The 12,810-nt window shown below is 54.6% G+C and overlaps 3 protein-coding genes across 3 annotated transcripts; 2 read left to right on the top strand and 1 right to left on the bottom strand.

The window, feature by feature from the left end:
- Positions 1-111: 111 nt before the first annotated feature.
- On the top strand, positions 112-2,854 carry J3D65DRAFT_669823 (putative camp-dependent protein kinase-like protein; the record flags this gene model as incomplete). Its single annotated transcript, XM_066803232.1, has 2 exons — positions 112-1,367; positions 1,417-2,854. The coding sequence occupies 2 exons, from the start codon at positions 112-114 to the stop codon at positions 2,852-2,854; spliced, it is 2,694 nt and encodes an 897-aa protein (XP_066653170.1).
- Positions 2,855-4,296: 1,442 nt separating this feature from the next.
- Positions 4,297-6,037, top strand: J3D65DRAFT_632535 (HotDog domain-containing protein). Its single transcript, XM_066801031.1, has 4 exons — positions 4,297-4,731; positions 4,802-5,174; positions 5,361-5,454; positions 5,507-6,037. Exons 1-4 carry the CDS (start codon positions 4,600-4,602, stop codon positions 5,868-5,870), a joined length of 963 nt encoding a protein of 320 aa, XP_066653169.1. The 5' UTR covers positions 4,297-4,599; the 3' UTR covers positions 5,871-6,037.
- Positions 6,038-6,248: 211 nt separating this feature from the next.
- J3D65DRAFT_632529 (uncharacterized protein) lies at positions 6,249-12,682 on the bottom strand. Its single transcript, XM_066801030.1, has 3 exons — positions 12,627-12,682; positions 7,633-12,567; positions 6,249-7,579 (listed from the first exon to the last, which is right to left on the bottom strand). Exons 1-3 carry the CDS (start codon positions 12,627-12,629, stop codon positions 6,617-6,619), a joined length of 5,901 nt encoding a protein of 1,966 aa, XP_066653168.1. The 5' UTR covers positions 12,630-12,682; the 3' UTR covers positions 6,249-6,616.
- Between the last annotated feature and the right edge of the window lie 128 nt (positions 12,683-12,810).

The following is a 12,810-nucleotide window of genomic DNA, read 5'->3' as shown; positions in this document are numbered from 1 at the left end:
CTCTCGCATTTCATCATCTACTCCACTTCCCCATCTTCAACTCCCTCCTCAACCACCACCACCACCCCCCTCTCCTTCTCCTCGACTCCTCTCCCCTCCATCTACCCAACCATGCCGTCCGCTGACCACGTTGCCGCTCCCAGCCGCGTCGGCGACGACGAGCACGACCACATCGGCTCCAACAGCTCCACGCCCCCGGGCGCCGCAACACCTCGCCCCGACCCGACAGACAAGCGACAGCCAGGCATACTCAGCTACTTTGGCCAGGTTCGTTCTTCCATCCCATCGATTCCTTTGGTTTTCCGTCCCAGACCGTCGCTCCCTGAGCCCTCCACCCAACCCATGCAAAGCACCACCAACACAGCACACGCGGATGGAGATGGCCGAGCGCTGCAGAGTGCGGGACAAAAGGTAGGCGCCAACGCTCTGCCGACTGCTCCTAGCTCGCCCAGCAGGTCTGGCGGCAGCAGCAGCGAGCACAGTCCACCACTGCTCCCGCACGAGCAGATGGGCATCCCCGCTTCTCGCGCTGCGGCGCCTCAGGACACTCCATCCTTTTCTTTGCCAACTCCTCCAATCTCATCTGCATCCTCCCTGCACAGAGCGAGCAAGGACGAAGGAAGCGCTCAAGATCGGCCCACCACCACCACAACAACAACAACAACAACACCAGCACCTCTCCGCTCGCGCTCCGCGAACGGTAAAGTTGAGAGCACTTCTGTCCCCACCGCTCGCCGGCACACCATCACGCCCTCCAGCCCACTCTCCAGCACCATCACGAACCCTTCCGTCTCCGCTGCACACATTGCGAACCCTGCGAGTCCAGTAACTAAAACCACGCCAAACTCCCAGTCTAGCCCTGCCGTTGCTACCCCTTCTGATTCGCGGCGCCCCTCGGCATCAGCACACCACGAGGATAGCAGGACGCTAACTGAAAGCGCGGCTCGTACTCAGAACACGCCACCGCAAACTCCGAGGACACAATCTCAAGAAACAAAGCAGCCGCCGCCCGTCGTCTCCAACCCCTCGCAATCCACGCGTAGCAGCACTTCCAACGGCGCGGGAACCGGCAACTGCGCCGCGCTCAAGGGAAAGCTTGTAGTCTCCATCGTCGAGGGCCGAGGGCTCAAGCCGAGCGTGGATCCGTATGTTGTGTGTCAGTTCCAATGGGCAGAGGATATTTCCGCCGGACCAAAGAAGGAGGAAGAACCACCAAGGGGATCCATGGCCATGATGCGCACCGACAGCGACTCTGGAAGGCCCATGGCGATTCCCATGCGGAGCCGGCAGAGCTCCAGCCACGGATTCGATTCTCGGGAGAGACTTGATGAAACTACAAACCCCAAATGGGACCACGAGGCGACCTTGTAAGTCACTTGCTCAACTTGTCGATGCATTTGGCTGACGCGCTCGAAGTGACGTCGTGGGTGATCATGCCGAGATAGATGTTTCGGTGTATGACAAGTCCAACCAGGAGGCGTTCCTGGGACACGTCAGATTTTGCCCCGCTCTGGTGGAACACGAAAAGGGCCTGGACACATGGTTTCACCTCGAGCCAAGAGAAGGCGAACAAGATCTCGTCACGGGAGAGATTCGCCTGCGTCTAAAATTCCAGCGGGCAGAGAAGAAGCAATTTGGACCCGAAGATTTCCAGATACTCAAGCTGATCGGCAAGGGCACGTTTGGCCAAGTGTTCCAGGTGCGCAAGAAGGATACGGGCCGTATTTACGCGATGAAGGTGCTTTCGAAGAAGGTCATTGTGCAAAAGAAGGAGGTTGCCCACACGCTGGGAGAGCGCAACATCCTGGTGCGGACTGCCATGGCAGACTCGCCTTTCATCGTTGGGCTCAAATTCTCGTTCCAAACGCCAACCGACCTGTATTTGGTAACTGATTACATGTCTGGAGGAGAGCTGTTTTGGCACTTGCAAAAGGAAGGACGCTTCAACGAGGCCCGCGCCAAGTTTTACATTGCCGAACTCATCCTCGCTCTGCAGCACCTTCACGAACACGACATTGTCTACAGAGACCTTAAGCCTGAAAACATCCTCCTGGACGCCAATGGCCACATTGCTCTCTGCGACTTTGGTCTCTCCAAGGCCAATCTGACCGAGGACTCCACAACCAACACATTTTGCGGCACTACGGAATACCTTGCCCCCGAAGTTCTTCTCGACGAGCATGGATACACCAAGATGGTCGACTTTTGGTCTCTCGGTGTATTGGTCTTTGAGATGTGCTGCGGCTGGAGCCCTTTCTATGCCGAAGACACGCAGCAAATGTACAAGAACATCGCATTCGGCAAGGTTCGTTTCCCTCGCGATGCACTCAGCACCGAAGGCCGCAACTTTGTCAAAGGCCTGCTCAACCGCAACCCGAAGCACAGGCTGGGTGCGAATCGAGACGCCGAGGAGCTCAAGGCCCATCCTTTTTTCGCCGACATTGATTGGGAGGCCTTATCCAAGAAGAACCTGGTCCCGCCTTTCAAACCCAAGTTGAAGTCTGAACTGGACACGTCCAACTTTGATCCCGAATTCACCAATGCTTTGAACCAAGCAACGTCTCTCAACGCCCGTGCGGCCGCACTTGCTGCGGGCATGAACCCTGCTTCGACGCCTCTCTCACCCACAGTACAAGCCAACTTCAAGGGCTTCACTTTCGTCGACGACAGCCACATGGAAGAGCACTTTGGTAATATGGATCCCATGGACGAGGACGTAAAGGTCCAGGAGCCTTGGACACAGTCGCCGAAGCAGCCGCGTGGCGATAGAATGACTGGCATCGAGTCTGGCGGGCATCCAGAGACAGATGAAAGCATCTTCAACAACTCCAACGGTGCTGGGTTTGAGGTCTGACAGGAGACGGCACCGTGAGGATCCCGGGCTTCAAAATTGGCCTTGAGACCGGGGCAAGTATGCTTGGGTCGAGAGGGTTCTTGCGCTTTTCACTACATGAGGGCATTATTCCTGCCTTTCGTTGCTGTTCGGACAGTTCGGCTTCGTTCGGGTTTTTGGGTCAAAAGTTGATTCAAATGGTTTCGGTTACCGGTTTGGTCACTATGAAATGACAAAGCAAACAATGCTTGATGGGCGGTTTCTGCTATTCTCGCGATACCCTGGCGCTCATCTTATCAGGTAATCAAACCACCGGCTTCGGTGGAAGATTGCGAACAACACCAGGGTCGCTGCTTGCTCACGGAAACGGCACGCGCTTCGAGAGGCCTGGAGCTTGCCACTGCGAAGCCCTTTTGGCGGGAAGCCAACAGCCCCTTGACTTTTGCACTTCCACGCTGGAGTTGTTCGTCCGCACTTGGCCCCCTACTTCCTTGATTTCTTATTTCCCCCTTTCCTCCATCAAACCTTGCATTGGACGGAGCATCATAGCATGTTTTTCTCGTCGCGGTCTCGCTCGATTCAATTTAACTTCAGCGCCCCTTTGCCCTTTTCTTCCACGTCAATTTTTCCTTGTTCGGTTTCTTGTTTTCAGTGTTTCGCGCGCGATTGAGTTCCGGCAACCATTCAACCCCCAATGACGAACAACAAACAGCGAGGAATCAAAACGTTCCCACCATGAAACCAAAGACACGTGACGAGGTGTAATGGATATGGTGGTATAGTGGCGGCGGTGGTAAAGGATGGAATGGAAGAGCCATGTACTGTACATAGGTTGTGAAACAATTTGTCCGTGGCCAGCAACGCAGAGGCGTTGGCTGGGCTGGCTGGGATGGAATGGACTGAGTGTACCTAGGCTGGCGCATCCAAAACAAAAAACAGGGTGAATTTTGGTAATGAACTTGTTCAGAAAGAGTTGTGAGGACAAAAGTCACTATAGATTGATACTTTCAGCCTGATATCGGCTTCTTGTCAGTCGACAGAGCAGCACGTTAAAATGTATCCATTTCGCCCATATTCCGAGGCAACGGCATAGGCAGTTGCATCCTCCCATCTCCTACCATCTCCTACTTATGCTGGATGCTGCCTGTGTCCATCTTGATACTCACGAGCAAAGCTTCGGATTAGGTCAGGTCAGAAGCACGTAAACTTCACACGCAATGATACTTCCTGGAGGCTTTCGTCACCCTTCTAGATACAACTCAAGTCCCCTGTGCTCGCGATAAAAATGTCAAGCAATGTGGACCCAAGCAGCCTGGCAAAGAGGAGTTGGATTAGTCGACAGACCAGACGACCCCTCGGACCCCGGCTGATGCCTCGGTATCGGCAGTCTGCACCCCACCGCAGCAGCACGTCAGCAAGCGAGACGCATTGGCCAGTGCACGGGGAACAGCATAACCCCCCCAGCTTCCCCGCCGACGGACAGACACTTTTGCTTGACAGCATTGCGTACTTCTTCCTGCTCTCTCTCCCCCTCTACCTTGATTCCTTGGGCTTGATTGTGAGATCCTGCATTTGAGTGGCTGCTCTTACACCGAATTGTGTCTTGACACCGCCTGAAGAACGCCGAGAGAATCATCATCCATTCTTGCCTTTTGGTCGCTTCTTACTACGACCAGGTTTTCCATCGTAGCAAGCCAACCATAAAGAGGAGGCATCCAAAAGTCATCAATCTATCCAACGCCAAGAAAGAGAAAGAAAGAGCCAAAATGAGCAACCAAAACCAAGGTCCGGGTGTAGGCTTCGAATACCCGCCCATCGAGGTCGCCTGGTTGAAGCGGGACCTGCTGCTCTTCGCCAACAGCATCGGCTGCACGGTCGACGAGCTGCACTTTCTCTACGTGAGTCTAGTCGTATACATATATAGCATCCAAGCAGTCAACATCACGTAGCTGACGCGCTTCGCCGCAGGAACTGCATCCCAAATTCGCCGCGTTCCCGACGTACCCCCTGATCCTGCCCTTCAAGCTCACCGACCAAGAAGTCGTCGACTTTTACGCGCGTACCGGCGGCGGGCCCCCGATCCCCGGCGTGCCGGCCTTCGACTCGAAGCGCACCGTCGACGGCGAGCGCCGCATCGAGGTCCTCAAGCCCCTGCCCGTCACCAGCGCCGGCCGCACCTTTGAGATCCGCCAGAAGGTGCTGGGCGTCTACGACAAGGGCAAGCCGGGCACCGTGGTCGAGACGGAGACGCTGCTGGTGGAGAAGAGCACTGGGGAGGTGTATAGCCGGGTTGTTGGGAGCGGGTTTTATGTTGGCCAGGGGGGTTGGGGAGGACCGAAGGGTGAGTTTTTGACTATCCTGATTTCTTGTTGGATGGGAACCCTGGATTTGGAGTGATGGGACGGAACATCAAAGGAAAAAGAAAAAAAAAAAACTCAGGGGAGGAGAGAGTTGAGAGAGGCACAGCCCGGGAGACGCGCCTGCAAAACGAAGGCAGCAACGACCTCTACTTACGCACAACGCACAGGTCCCAAGGCAGTAAACTACCCGCCACCCACGGACCGCTCGCCCGACGCAACCTTTGTCCAAAAGACCGGTCCAGAGACCGCCCACTTATACCGGTATGTCGCCCCTTCCCCTCCCGACCAAACACTAACCCCCCCACGCCCGCAGTCTCAACGGCGACTACAACCCTCTGCACGCCACGCCGGAGCCAGGCAAAGCCATGGGCTTCGGCGGGCCCATCATGCACGGGCTGTACTCGTGGAACACCACGGCGCACGGGCTGCTGGCGTCGTTTGGCGGCTCCGACCCGGCCAACCTCAAGTCGTTCCAGGCGCGCTTCGCCAGCCCCGTGCGCCCGGGCGACACGCTCGTCAGCGACTTCTGGCGGACGGGCCCCGCCGAGGGCGAGCCGCAGGGCTGGGACGAGGTCAGGTTTGTCACGAGGGTCGAGGGCGGCAAGGTCGTGTTGAGCAATGGTCGGGCGGTCGTGAGGGTTACGGGTGTCAAGGGGAAGACGGGGAGTAAGTTGTAATATGTGGTCTGTCAGCGCGATGTGTATTTAATCTGCTCGAGAGGAGGATGAACAGCGCGTCCGTTTCACAGTCGATTTTACAAGGCGGTTCGACTTTTTGACTCTGCTTGCTCTCGTTTTACTAGCATCTTCAATAGGCGGGGAGAAATCAAAGGTCTGCTTATGAATGATTACTATCCAGCGCCCATCTCACAGTGTGCTGCTCATGATTACTTCCTTCCCGCCACACAAGTCCCATCCACACTCGTAGCTTGTGACTAAAAAGTATGAAAGAATAAGGTACCTACTACCTCGTCCGACACGCCATGTGATCTCCCTTAGCTTACTGCACAGTATTAGAGGATGGGCATGGAATACACATTGAAAATGACACATGCAGTGCACCACCAGAGAAGTTAATTGTAGGCGAATACCTTTCACTGTCGTCCAATGTAGAAAGCAAGCACTTGGACTTGGGCCTTCTGACAAGCACGTGGGAAGGAAGCCTGGGCAGCTCGAAAAGTCTCCAGACAAGAAATCAACAAAGCTCACCATTAAACCGATGGTGTGTATGTATGCTCTTTGCGCCAATGCCAGCGCCCGACGCCAGGGACGATGACGGACGCACTCCGTCAGCTCATGCAGCAATGATTAGAGCATCTCTCGAGTTCACCTGCTCATAACAGACCTCAATTTCCACACGTTCTTCCCGTATCGCCCGGCTTAGATAGGAAAAGCTGCCTTGCCTCGAGACCAACACCGGCTGCTCAACTGGGACCAGCCCCGTTGTGTTTGGCAAAGCCCTCCGCATTCTCTTCCTCCGGCTCTTCCATGTCCTCGTCCAAATCACTCAACTCGCTCTCGTCGTCGGCGTTGTCGCCCGCGCTGTCGTGCCCGCTGGCCGGCGCGCTCGGTTCCGCAGCGCCGGTCCCCGTCTCCGTCTCCTCCTGCGTCCCCTCTTCTGCCGTCTCCTGCGCGGCTTCTTGCTGCTCGTCCTGGCCTTCGGCTTCGGCCTCTGCCTCGCCCTCTACCTCTGCTTCGCCTTCTGCTTCTGGCTCCTCCTTAACCTTTTCCCGATCCTCAGCTGCACCGGCAGTGGCATCAGCTGCGGGCGGCACCGACTTTGGTGTCGGCGTTGCGCGTATGGGAATGGTTGTTGTGGAAGCAGCAGCGGCTGGACGGGTGACGGCGGCATCAGCTTTGCGCATGAGCTCTCGACGCCCGACACCCTTAACCCGGGTCTTGGGACCGGCTGTTGTCGTGGGGGGTTCCGCTGGTGTTGGCTGCGGCTGTGCCGAGGACTGCAGGTTCAAGACATGGAATGCTGGGTTTTGTCCCTGAGGATCCGAAGTTCCGTCCATGTTCATAATGTTGTGCATGGACATCATGTTGGTCCGCTCAGGAGCTGCCAGAGCACCAGTTTGAGGCTGCGTTGTTTCAGATGTGGGAGCAGGACCAGATTCGGCCATCAGTTCCGGCACGACCTGTTGGTACAGCAGTGCGTAGGTGTCGCCAATGAGGTCGTCAATCAGCGTTGCCTTCATGAGGTTATTGTTCAAGCGCCGAAGCTCGATGGCTTCTGTGAGGACCTCATAGACAGGCGACGTGTGTCCCTGCGTTCGACACCACACTTCGAGTTTGCCGGCCCAGAAGAGCCATTCTTCGTGATTAATGGCCTTGAAGACAGCATCCTCATGGCCTTCGGGAATCTTTGCAGCTTTTCGAAGCATCTACGAGCAATGTTAGAAACAAAAGAGGTCTGCCTTTGGGGGTAGACACTTACCTTGAGATAGGTTTGGCACAGAGACTGCCAAAGTCTTGCGTGCTGGTAGAATTCGTGATTTCGTCGTCTCACTCTCTTGGCCAGTGCCTCCATTCCTGCTCTGTCATTTGTCTGAGCTAGCAGCTCGATGAAGAATGTCGTATAGCGTGTGGTGTAGACAAAATGACGACCCAAACGCTCGTACTCTGGCTTCCATACTTGTAGCTGCATTGTTTTGGTGAATATTTGCTGTGTGAGCTCAGTCTTGGCGGCGAGGGCCGACATGAAGGCTTCTTCTGGTCGTGGATCGCCATACTGGATCTGGGCAGCCCTTGCGGTCATTCTGTGATGCCAGTTGGACTTGTCGGCCTGCCGAATGACCTTCAACACCTTGAGACAGTAGTCGTCCCATGCCTCGTGATCACCCTCCATAATATGACTATGTTTGGAAAGAGGCATGGGGACCTGTCTCGCGTAGGGCGTGATCTGAAGATCTACCATGGCGTGGTATGGCGACCTCATATGTCCGTCTTTCGCGTGGACCATTTTGTGGAGCACCGATAGCAGCTTGTAATGTGGCTCGAGGATTGCATCCCTTGACCCCCTCTTTTCTGGAAGCTCCTCTATAGCTCGTTTGAACGCATTCAGAGTAGCTTCAGTCGCGACCTGGAGGTGGGAATGATAGACCCTGTGTTGAATTTTCCAACGACACTTGCCCAGCATGTAGTAATTGAGCCAGTAGTCGGGCCTGCGATTGATTGCCCTTTGGAACAGTCCAGCAGCGAAATTCCAGGCCGAATATTCGGACATGGGCTTGAATGGGGCCTCCCTCAAAACCTGATGCTTGCTGAAGAACCTGGTCTCGGCTTCCTTGAAAGCGAACACCTGCATTGCAAACGGATCCCTCGTAGATGCATACATTCTCATGCCATAGTCGGCATAGAGTTGCGCCAATTTGTCTTGGGTTCTGTCGGAAGAGTCCGCGTGTCGGATAGCCGTGGCCACTGCCATTGCGTAGCAATGTATCGCTGCCCTCTGGTGTTGTATTAAATCAGGGTCATTTCTGTTGACTTTCTCAGCCGACCACGCCACCATCTCATCGATTTGGTAGTCGTATGAGAGCGCTTGCAAGTACCAAGTCTCCCAGCGCTCAGAATCATACTCTAGGTCTTGGACAAAGAACGCCGAAGCAATGTTGAGATCTTCTGTGGGAACGGGAGCCTGTCGCTTCTGATTCTGGGACCTGAAACGGTTCAGCGCAAGGCTGCCCATGAGAAAGTACCATCCTTTTGATGCGATCCGAGCGTTTTTGGAGGCTATTGGCTTTGTCGATAGTGCCCCGACGCCCCTTGCGCAGCGGTATAGGTCGGTATCTCTGATGGGCGACTTGATGAACGACATGTACTTCAACCTGTTGAACGCAAGATCGTCGGCCCCTGCTGGCTTGGTTCGGGCAAGATGGCCATGTACCACGTCGATTGAAGCACCAAGTTGCGTCTTGTGCAAGTCTTTGAGGCTTACTTTACGCGTCTGGTACATGACAAAATCGAGCAGCTTTAGAGCAGCTTTCTGATCCATCGGATCATATTCGCTGGGATGGTCAGCCTTGTCTGCTGGTTTTGTGAAGCAAAACAAGTTGTATAAGTCGTAGAGGACCTGGCAGAGCACCGTGTCTCGCGTATCAACATCCGCGATTTCACCGTCTTTGAACCAGCGCAAAAGCTGATCTTTCGTGACCCTGAGAAGAAGCTTGTTTGAAGCAGCGCAGAATCCTCGAACACCAGAGGCATGGTGCAGGTGGCGAAGATACTCAAACTTGTCCTCATTCGGATTCGGAAACAACTCTGGGTTGGACTCCATTGCGTCGCCTAGGAGAAGCCACTGAACCATCCAGCCACGAAGCTGAATCTCGTGGAGCTTGGCCAGAACTGTATGATGCACAGGGCTAGGTCGGCCTTCCAACGTGGGTTGACTGAGCTGACCGACTCGGACCAGGTCCTCGTAGACGTTAGTCGTGTTGAGAAGCCAGAGCAATTCGCCTATGGCGTTCAAAGACGAACGCATGTGAGCCTCGTCAATGCACTCGAACATGTTTTCCAACCCAAAATTTTTGAGGATTTTGACAAAAATCTCGTCGATGATGCGAAGCCATTTAAGCAGCTCAGCTGACCTCTGCTCTGGAGCATCTTCGGTGTAAGCCGCGCTCTTCACGTCCTCGACGAGTATCTCGACACTACGCAAGTAGCACGAAACAACTTTTGGAGGATAGTCGATTGCATCGTATGCCTGCCGAAGACGTTGCCACAATGAAAGACGCAACGATACGTTGGCGTTGGAGACGAATTGGATCATGGCCTGCAAAGGACCAGGCCTGACTTGGGCTGCCGTCTGCTCGTTCTTGTCACCCAGATCAGATTGTTGCGAGGAGTTATCAAAGTCGTCTTGGCTGTCTGCGACTTCCAATCTGCCAGAATGTCGATTATTTTGCTGAGAGTCTCCTTGACACGATGATTCCAATATCGGCTCCAGGCTTTCAATGACAGTGACCGGATCATTTTCGTCTTGCTGGAAGACTTTCATGAATGCGTCCTTCATGTTAATCTTGGTCAATTCACGCTGGGCCGCGTCGACTGAAAGCTCGGGCATGATTGCGTTGTTTTGCAAATGTACCACTGGAATATCAAGAAGGCCGGCAATGGTCTTCAACTCCTCGATGCATGCAACGATGTAATCCTGAGACGTGTCTTCGGAGACGCTGAGATGGAAAATGGAAGACCAGAGATGTCGGAAATCCAACTCGTCAATGCTTGAAGTTTTCTTGCAGCTTGAACGGTAGGCAATGGCGTCGCGGGCAAGCAAGACCCACCTTTCAAGTCGTTCTCGCTGCAAAGTCTGGGTCGAAATGTCCACGCTCGACGTTGGATGTCTGATCAAGGAGTACACATCGAGGTGCAATTCAAAAACCGATTGAACCATTTCAATCATAGACGTTTCCTGCTCGTCAAGTTCAATACCTTTTTTCGAGGCCTGGGCTTGTAGAAGTCTCGAATCCAGCCTTGCAGTTTCCTCTGAGAGCCTTTGGTAGATAAGATCATCGGCGTTGACAATCGCTTGGACGACGATTCTTTTCAGATCCTCGGACCACTGGTGACGCAAATAGCTGGACCTTTGGTCCGTCTGGTATCTATTTGTCGACATGCCATCAGATCTCATCATAGCCTGCAACCATGACCATAGCAGTTCCTTGGCTGGACGACCAGTCTCGATACCTTGCGACCAAGCCAGCAATCCTTCATCAACGAGAAGGGGTCCGGTCGAGGAATTCGCGCCCGGGGACTTGGTATAGCCAAGGAACGCGTTTAGGCCTGCTTCGCGTGAAGCGCCACCCAGCAAGTCAATTGAATCTCCGCTTGTAAGGATGGCTGCTGCTTGCGGTGTGCAGTTTTGGAGGACCGAATAAAGATCCTTCGCGGCAATGTCCAACCTGGCGTTTCGAGACTCTTCGAATTCGCCTTGACTCCGAAGCACATCTCGCAGCTTTCTGGGGGAGCCCAGGCTATTGATGCCTAACTTTGCAAGAATCTCGCCAGTGATCTCAAAGAGCCAGTCATCTGCCTGCTCGTACTGAGTAATATCCGACTCATAGAACTGGTGAGATGTGTCAGGGACGGTGCCGAGCACGCTATCCCCAACGGATTCACGTGCCCGTATCCTCTTGCTCCTGACGCGACCACTGTCAGCTGTCTCAGCCAGGCCGGCAGACTCAGTTGAGCGCTTCCTGGAAGGACCACCTGGCCTCTCTGATTGATCGATCGCTGCGCCATGGCCGTTTGTTGCCGCTGCGGGTTTTGAAGTCCGTGTGTCGTCCCCGGCATCTTTCATCTCACTGTCCCCATTTGCGGCCGCTATTGTTTGGAGTTGCTCTTTCGTGTCTTGACCGTCGCCATCTTGAAAATCCTGCTTCGCTTCTGGCTTGCCTCCAGGGCGGTTGACGGGGACAGACTCGTGGGCTGAAAGCTGGAGTGCCACTAATGCACCAGGTCCTGTTTCTGTTTGCTGTTGGAGCCCTTGAATGTATTCGGTCAATATGGCATCGCCGACGTGAGCCCAGGTGGCTGATATTGGGGTCAAGGTGACTTGAAAAGGTGGGCTGTCAAACGCGTCTTGTAGCTTTTTGCGCAATTGCACTTCGGCCGGGAGTGGAGCAAAAGTAAGAGGGGCCAGACGCTTCTTTATTGCAGCTGAAAGTCGCTTCCGTCGCAAATCGGAAAGTGGCGCCAGCGCGAGAGACAGTTCATCTTTTAATTTTTCCACTAATTCTCGAAGTTGTTGGCCCGCAAATCCTTCTTCTAGTCCAGGAAGCCTCATAATGCTGTCCAGGCCCTCGTCGTCGCCTTCGAGAACGGCCTCAAGGCAAAACCTTGTGATCCTGCTACTGCCTGCCAATGCGGCCACTGAGGCAGCCCGCGACCACAGGTCTAGATCCGTATCATCTTTATCCAGAGCCTCGGCGAAGAGTTGCAACGGAGCGTCTGATGAGGACGATAGCTGAGAGGTTCCCAGCTCATGATGAAGCGCTTCCAACAAGAATTGTCCGTGATTTTTGTATGAGAGGTGCAGGATCTGGGGCAGTGTATTGGGAGCCGAGTCTGCGCCGCCTGCTGCCTGCACTGGACCGGCATCGAAGTCTTCTTGAAAGAGCAAGTCGAAGTCGGGGTCGCCATGGAGAGCGCTGCGGCGGAATTCGGACAATGATTCGGTGTAGTTGAAGATTTCGGATTCAAATAGGGCCTTGTAGGCTTCCGCAGCTTGACTGAAAGAACGAGGTCCCTCCGAGTGGTATTTGAGCGCCGTCTGGTAGAGCTTCAGAGCTTCCTCAATCTGGATTTCCTTGGTGTTGTCGATTTCATCATCAGACTCGACGTCAGATTCAATATTGAGCGCTTTGAAGGCCGACTGCGTCGCGTTACGCGTCAGTTGAAGCTGGAAAAGCGACTTGAGAGGGAAGAACTTGCCATTGTGCGCGCCCACGATCCAAACCGAGGGCTGGATGTGGGGTTGGGTGCCGCGGTGAACGTGTAGAGTGAGGTGGATCTGGGCCGGAGGGATGATGCGCAGCTCCCGCGTCGGCGTTGCGGCCCGTGCACGCCCTGCCGGGCTGGGGGCTCCAGGTCAGGACGGCGGAGCTGCGCTGCGACC

This window comes from Phyllosticta citribraziliensis (assembly GCF_038025025.1).
Source record: "Phyllosticta citribraziliensis strain CPC 17464 chromosome Unknown J3D65scaffold_9, whole genome shotgun sequence".
NCBI classification, from domain to species: domain Eukaryota; kingdom Fungi; phylum Ascomycota; class Dothideomycetes; order Botryosphaeriales; family Phyllostictaceae; genus Phyllosticta; species Phyllosticta citribraziliensis.
The sequence above is the reverse complement of the archived record's forward strand: the minus strand, read 5'-3'. Positions and strand labels throughout refer to the sequence as shown.

What these genes read in the sequence shown, in the direction of transcription:
- J3D65DRAFT_632535 (XM_066801031.1), top strand. Translation starts at nt 4,600, where the DNA reads ATGAGCAACCAAAACCAAGGTCCGGGTGTAGGCTTCGAATACCCGCCC. An exon ending in ACGAGCTGCACTTTCTCTAC is followed by an intron (nt 4,732 to 4,801) that starts GTGAGTCTAGTC and finishes GCTTCGCCGCAG; the next exon opens with GAACTGCATCCCAAATTCGC. An exon ending in GAGACCGCCCACTTATACCG is followed by an intron (nt 5,455 to 5,506) that starts GTATGTCGCCCC and finishes CCACGCCCGCAG; the next exon opens with TCTCAACGGCGACTACAACC.
- J3D65DRAFT_632529 (XM_066801030.1), bottom strand. An exon ending in TGTGCCAAACCTATCTCAAG is followed by an intron (nt 7,580 to 7,632) that starts GTAAGTGTCTAC and finishes CATTGCTCGTAG; the next exon opens with ATGCTTCGAAAAGCTGCAAA.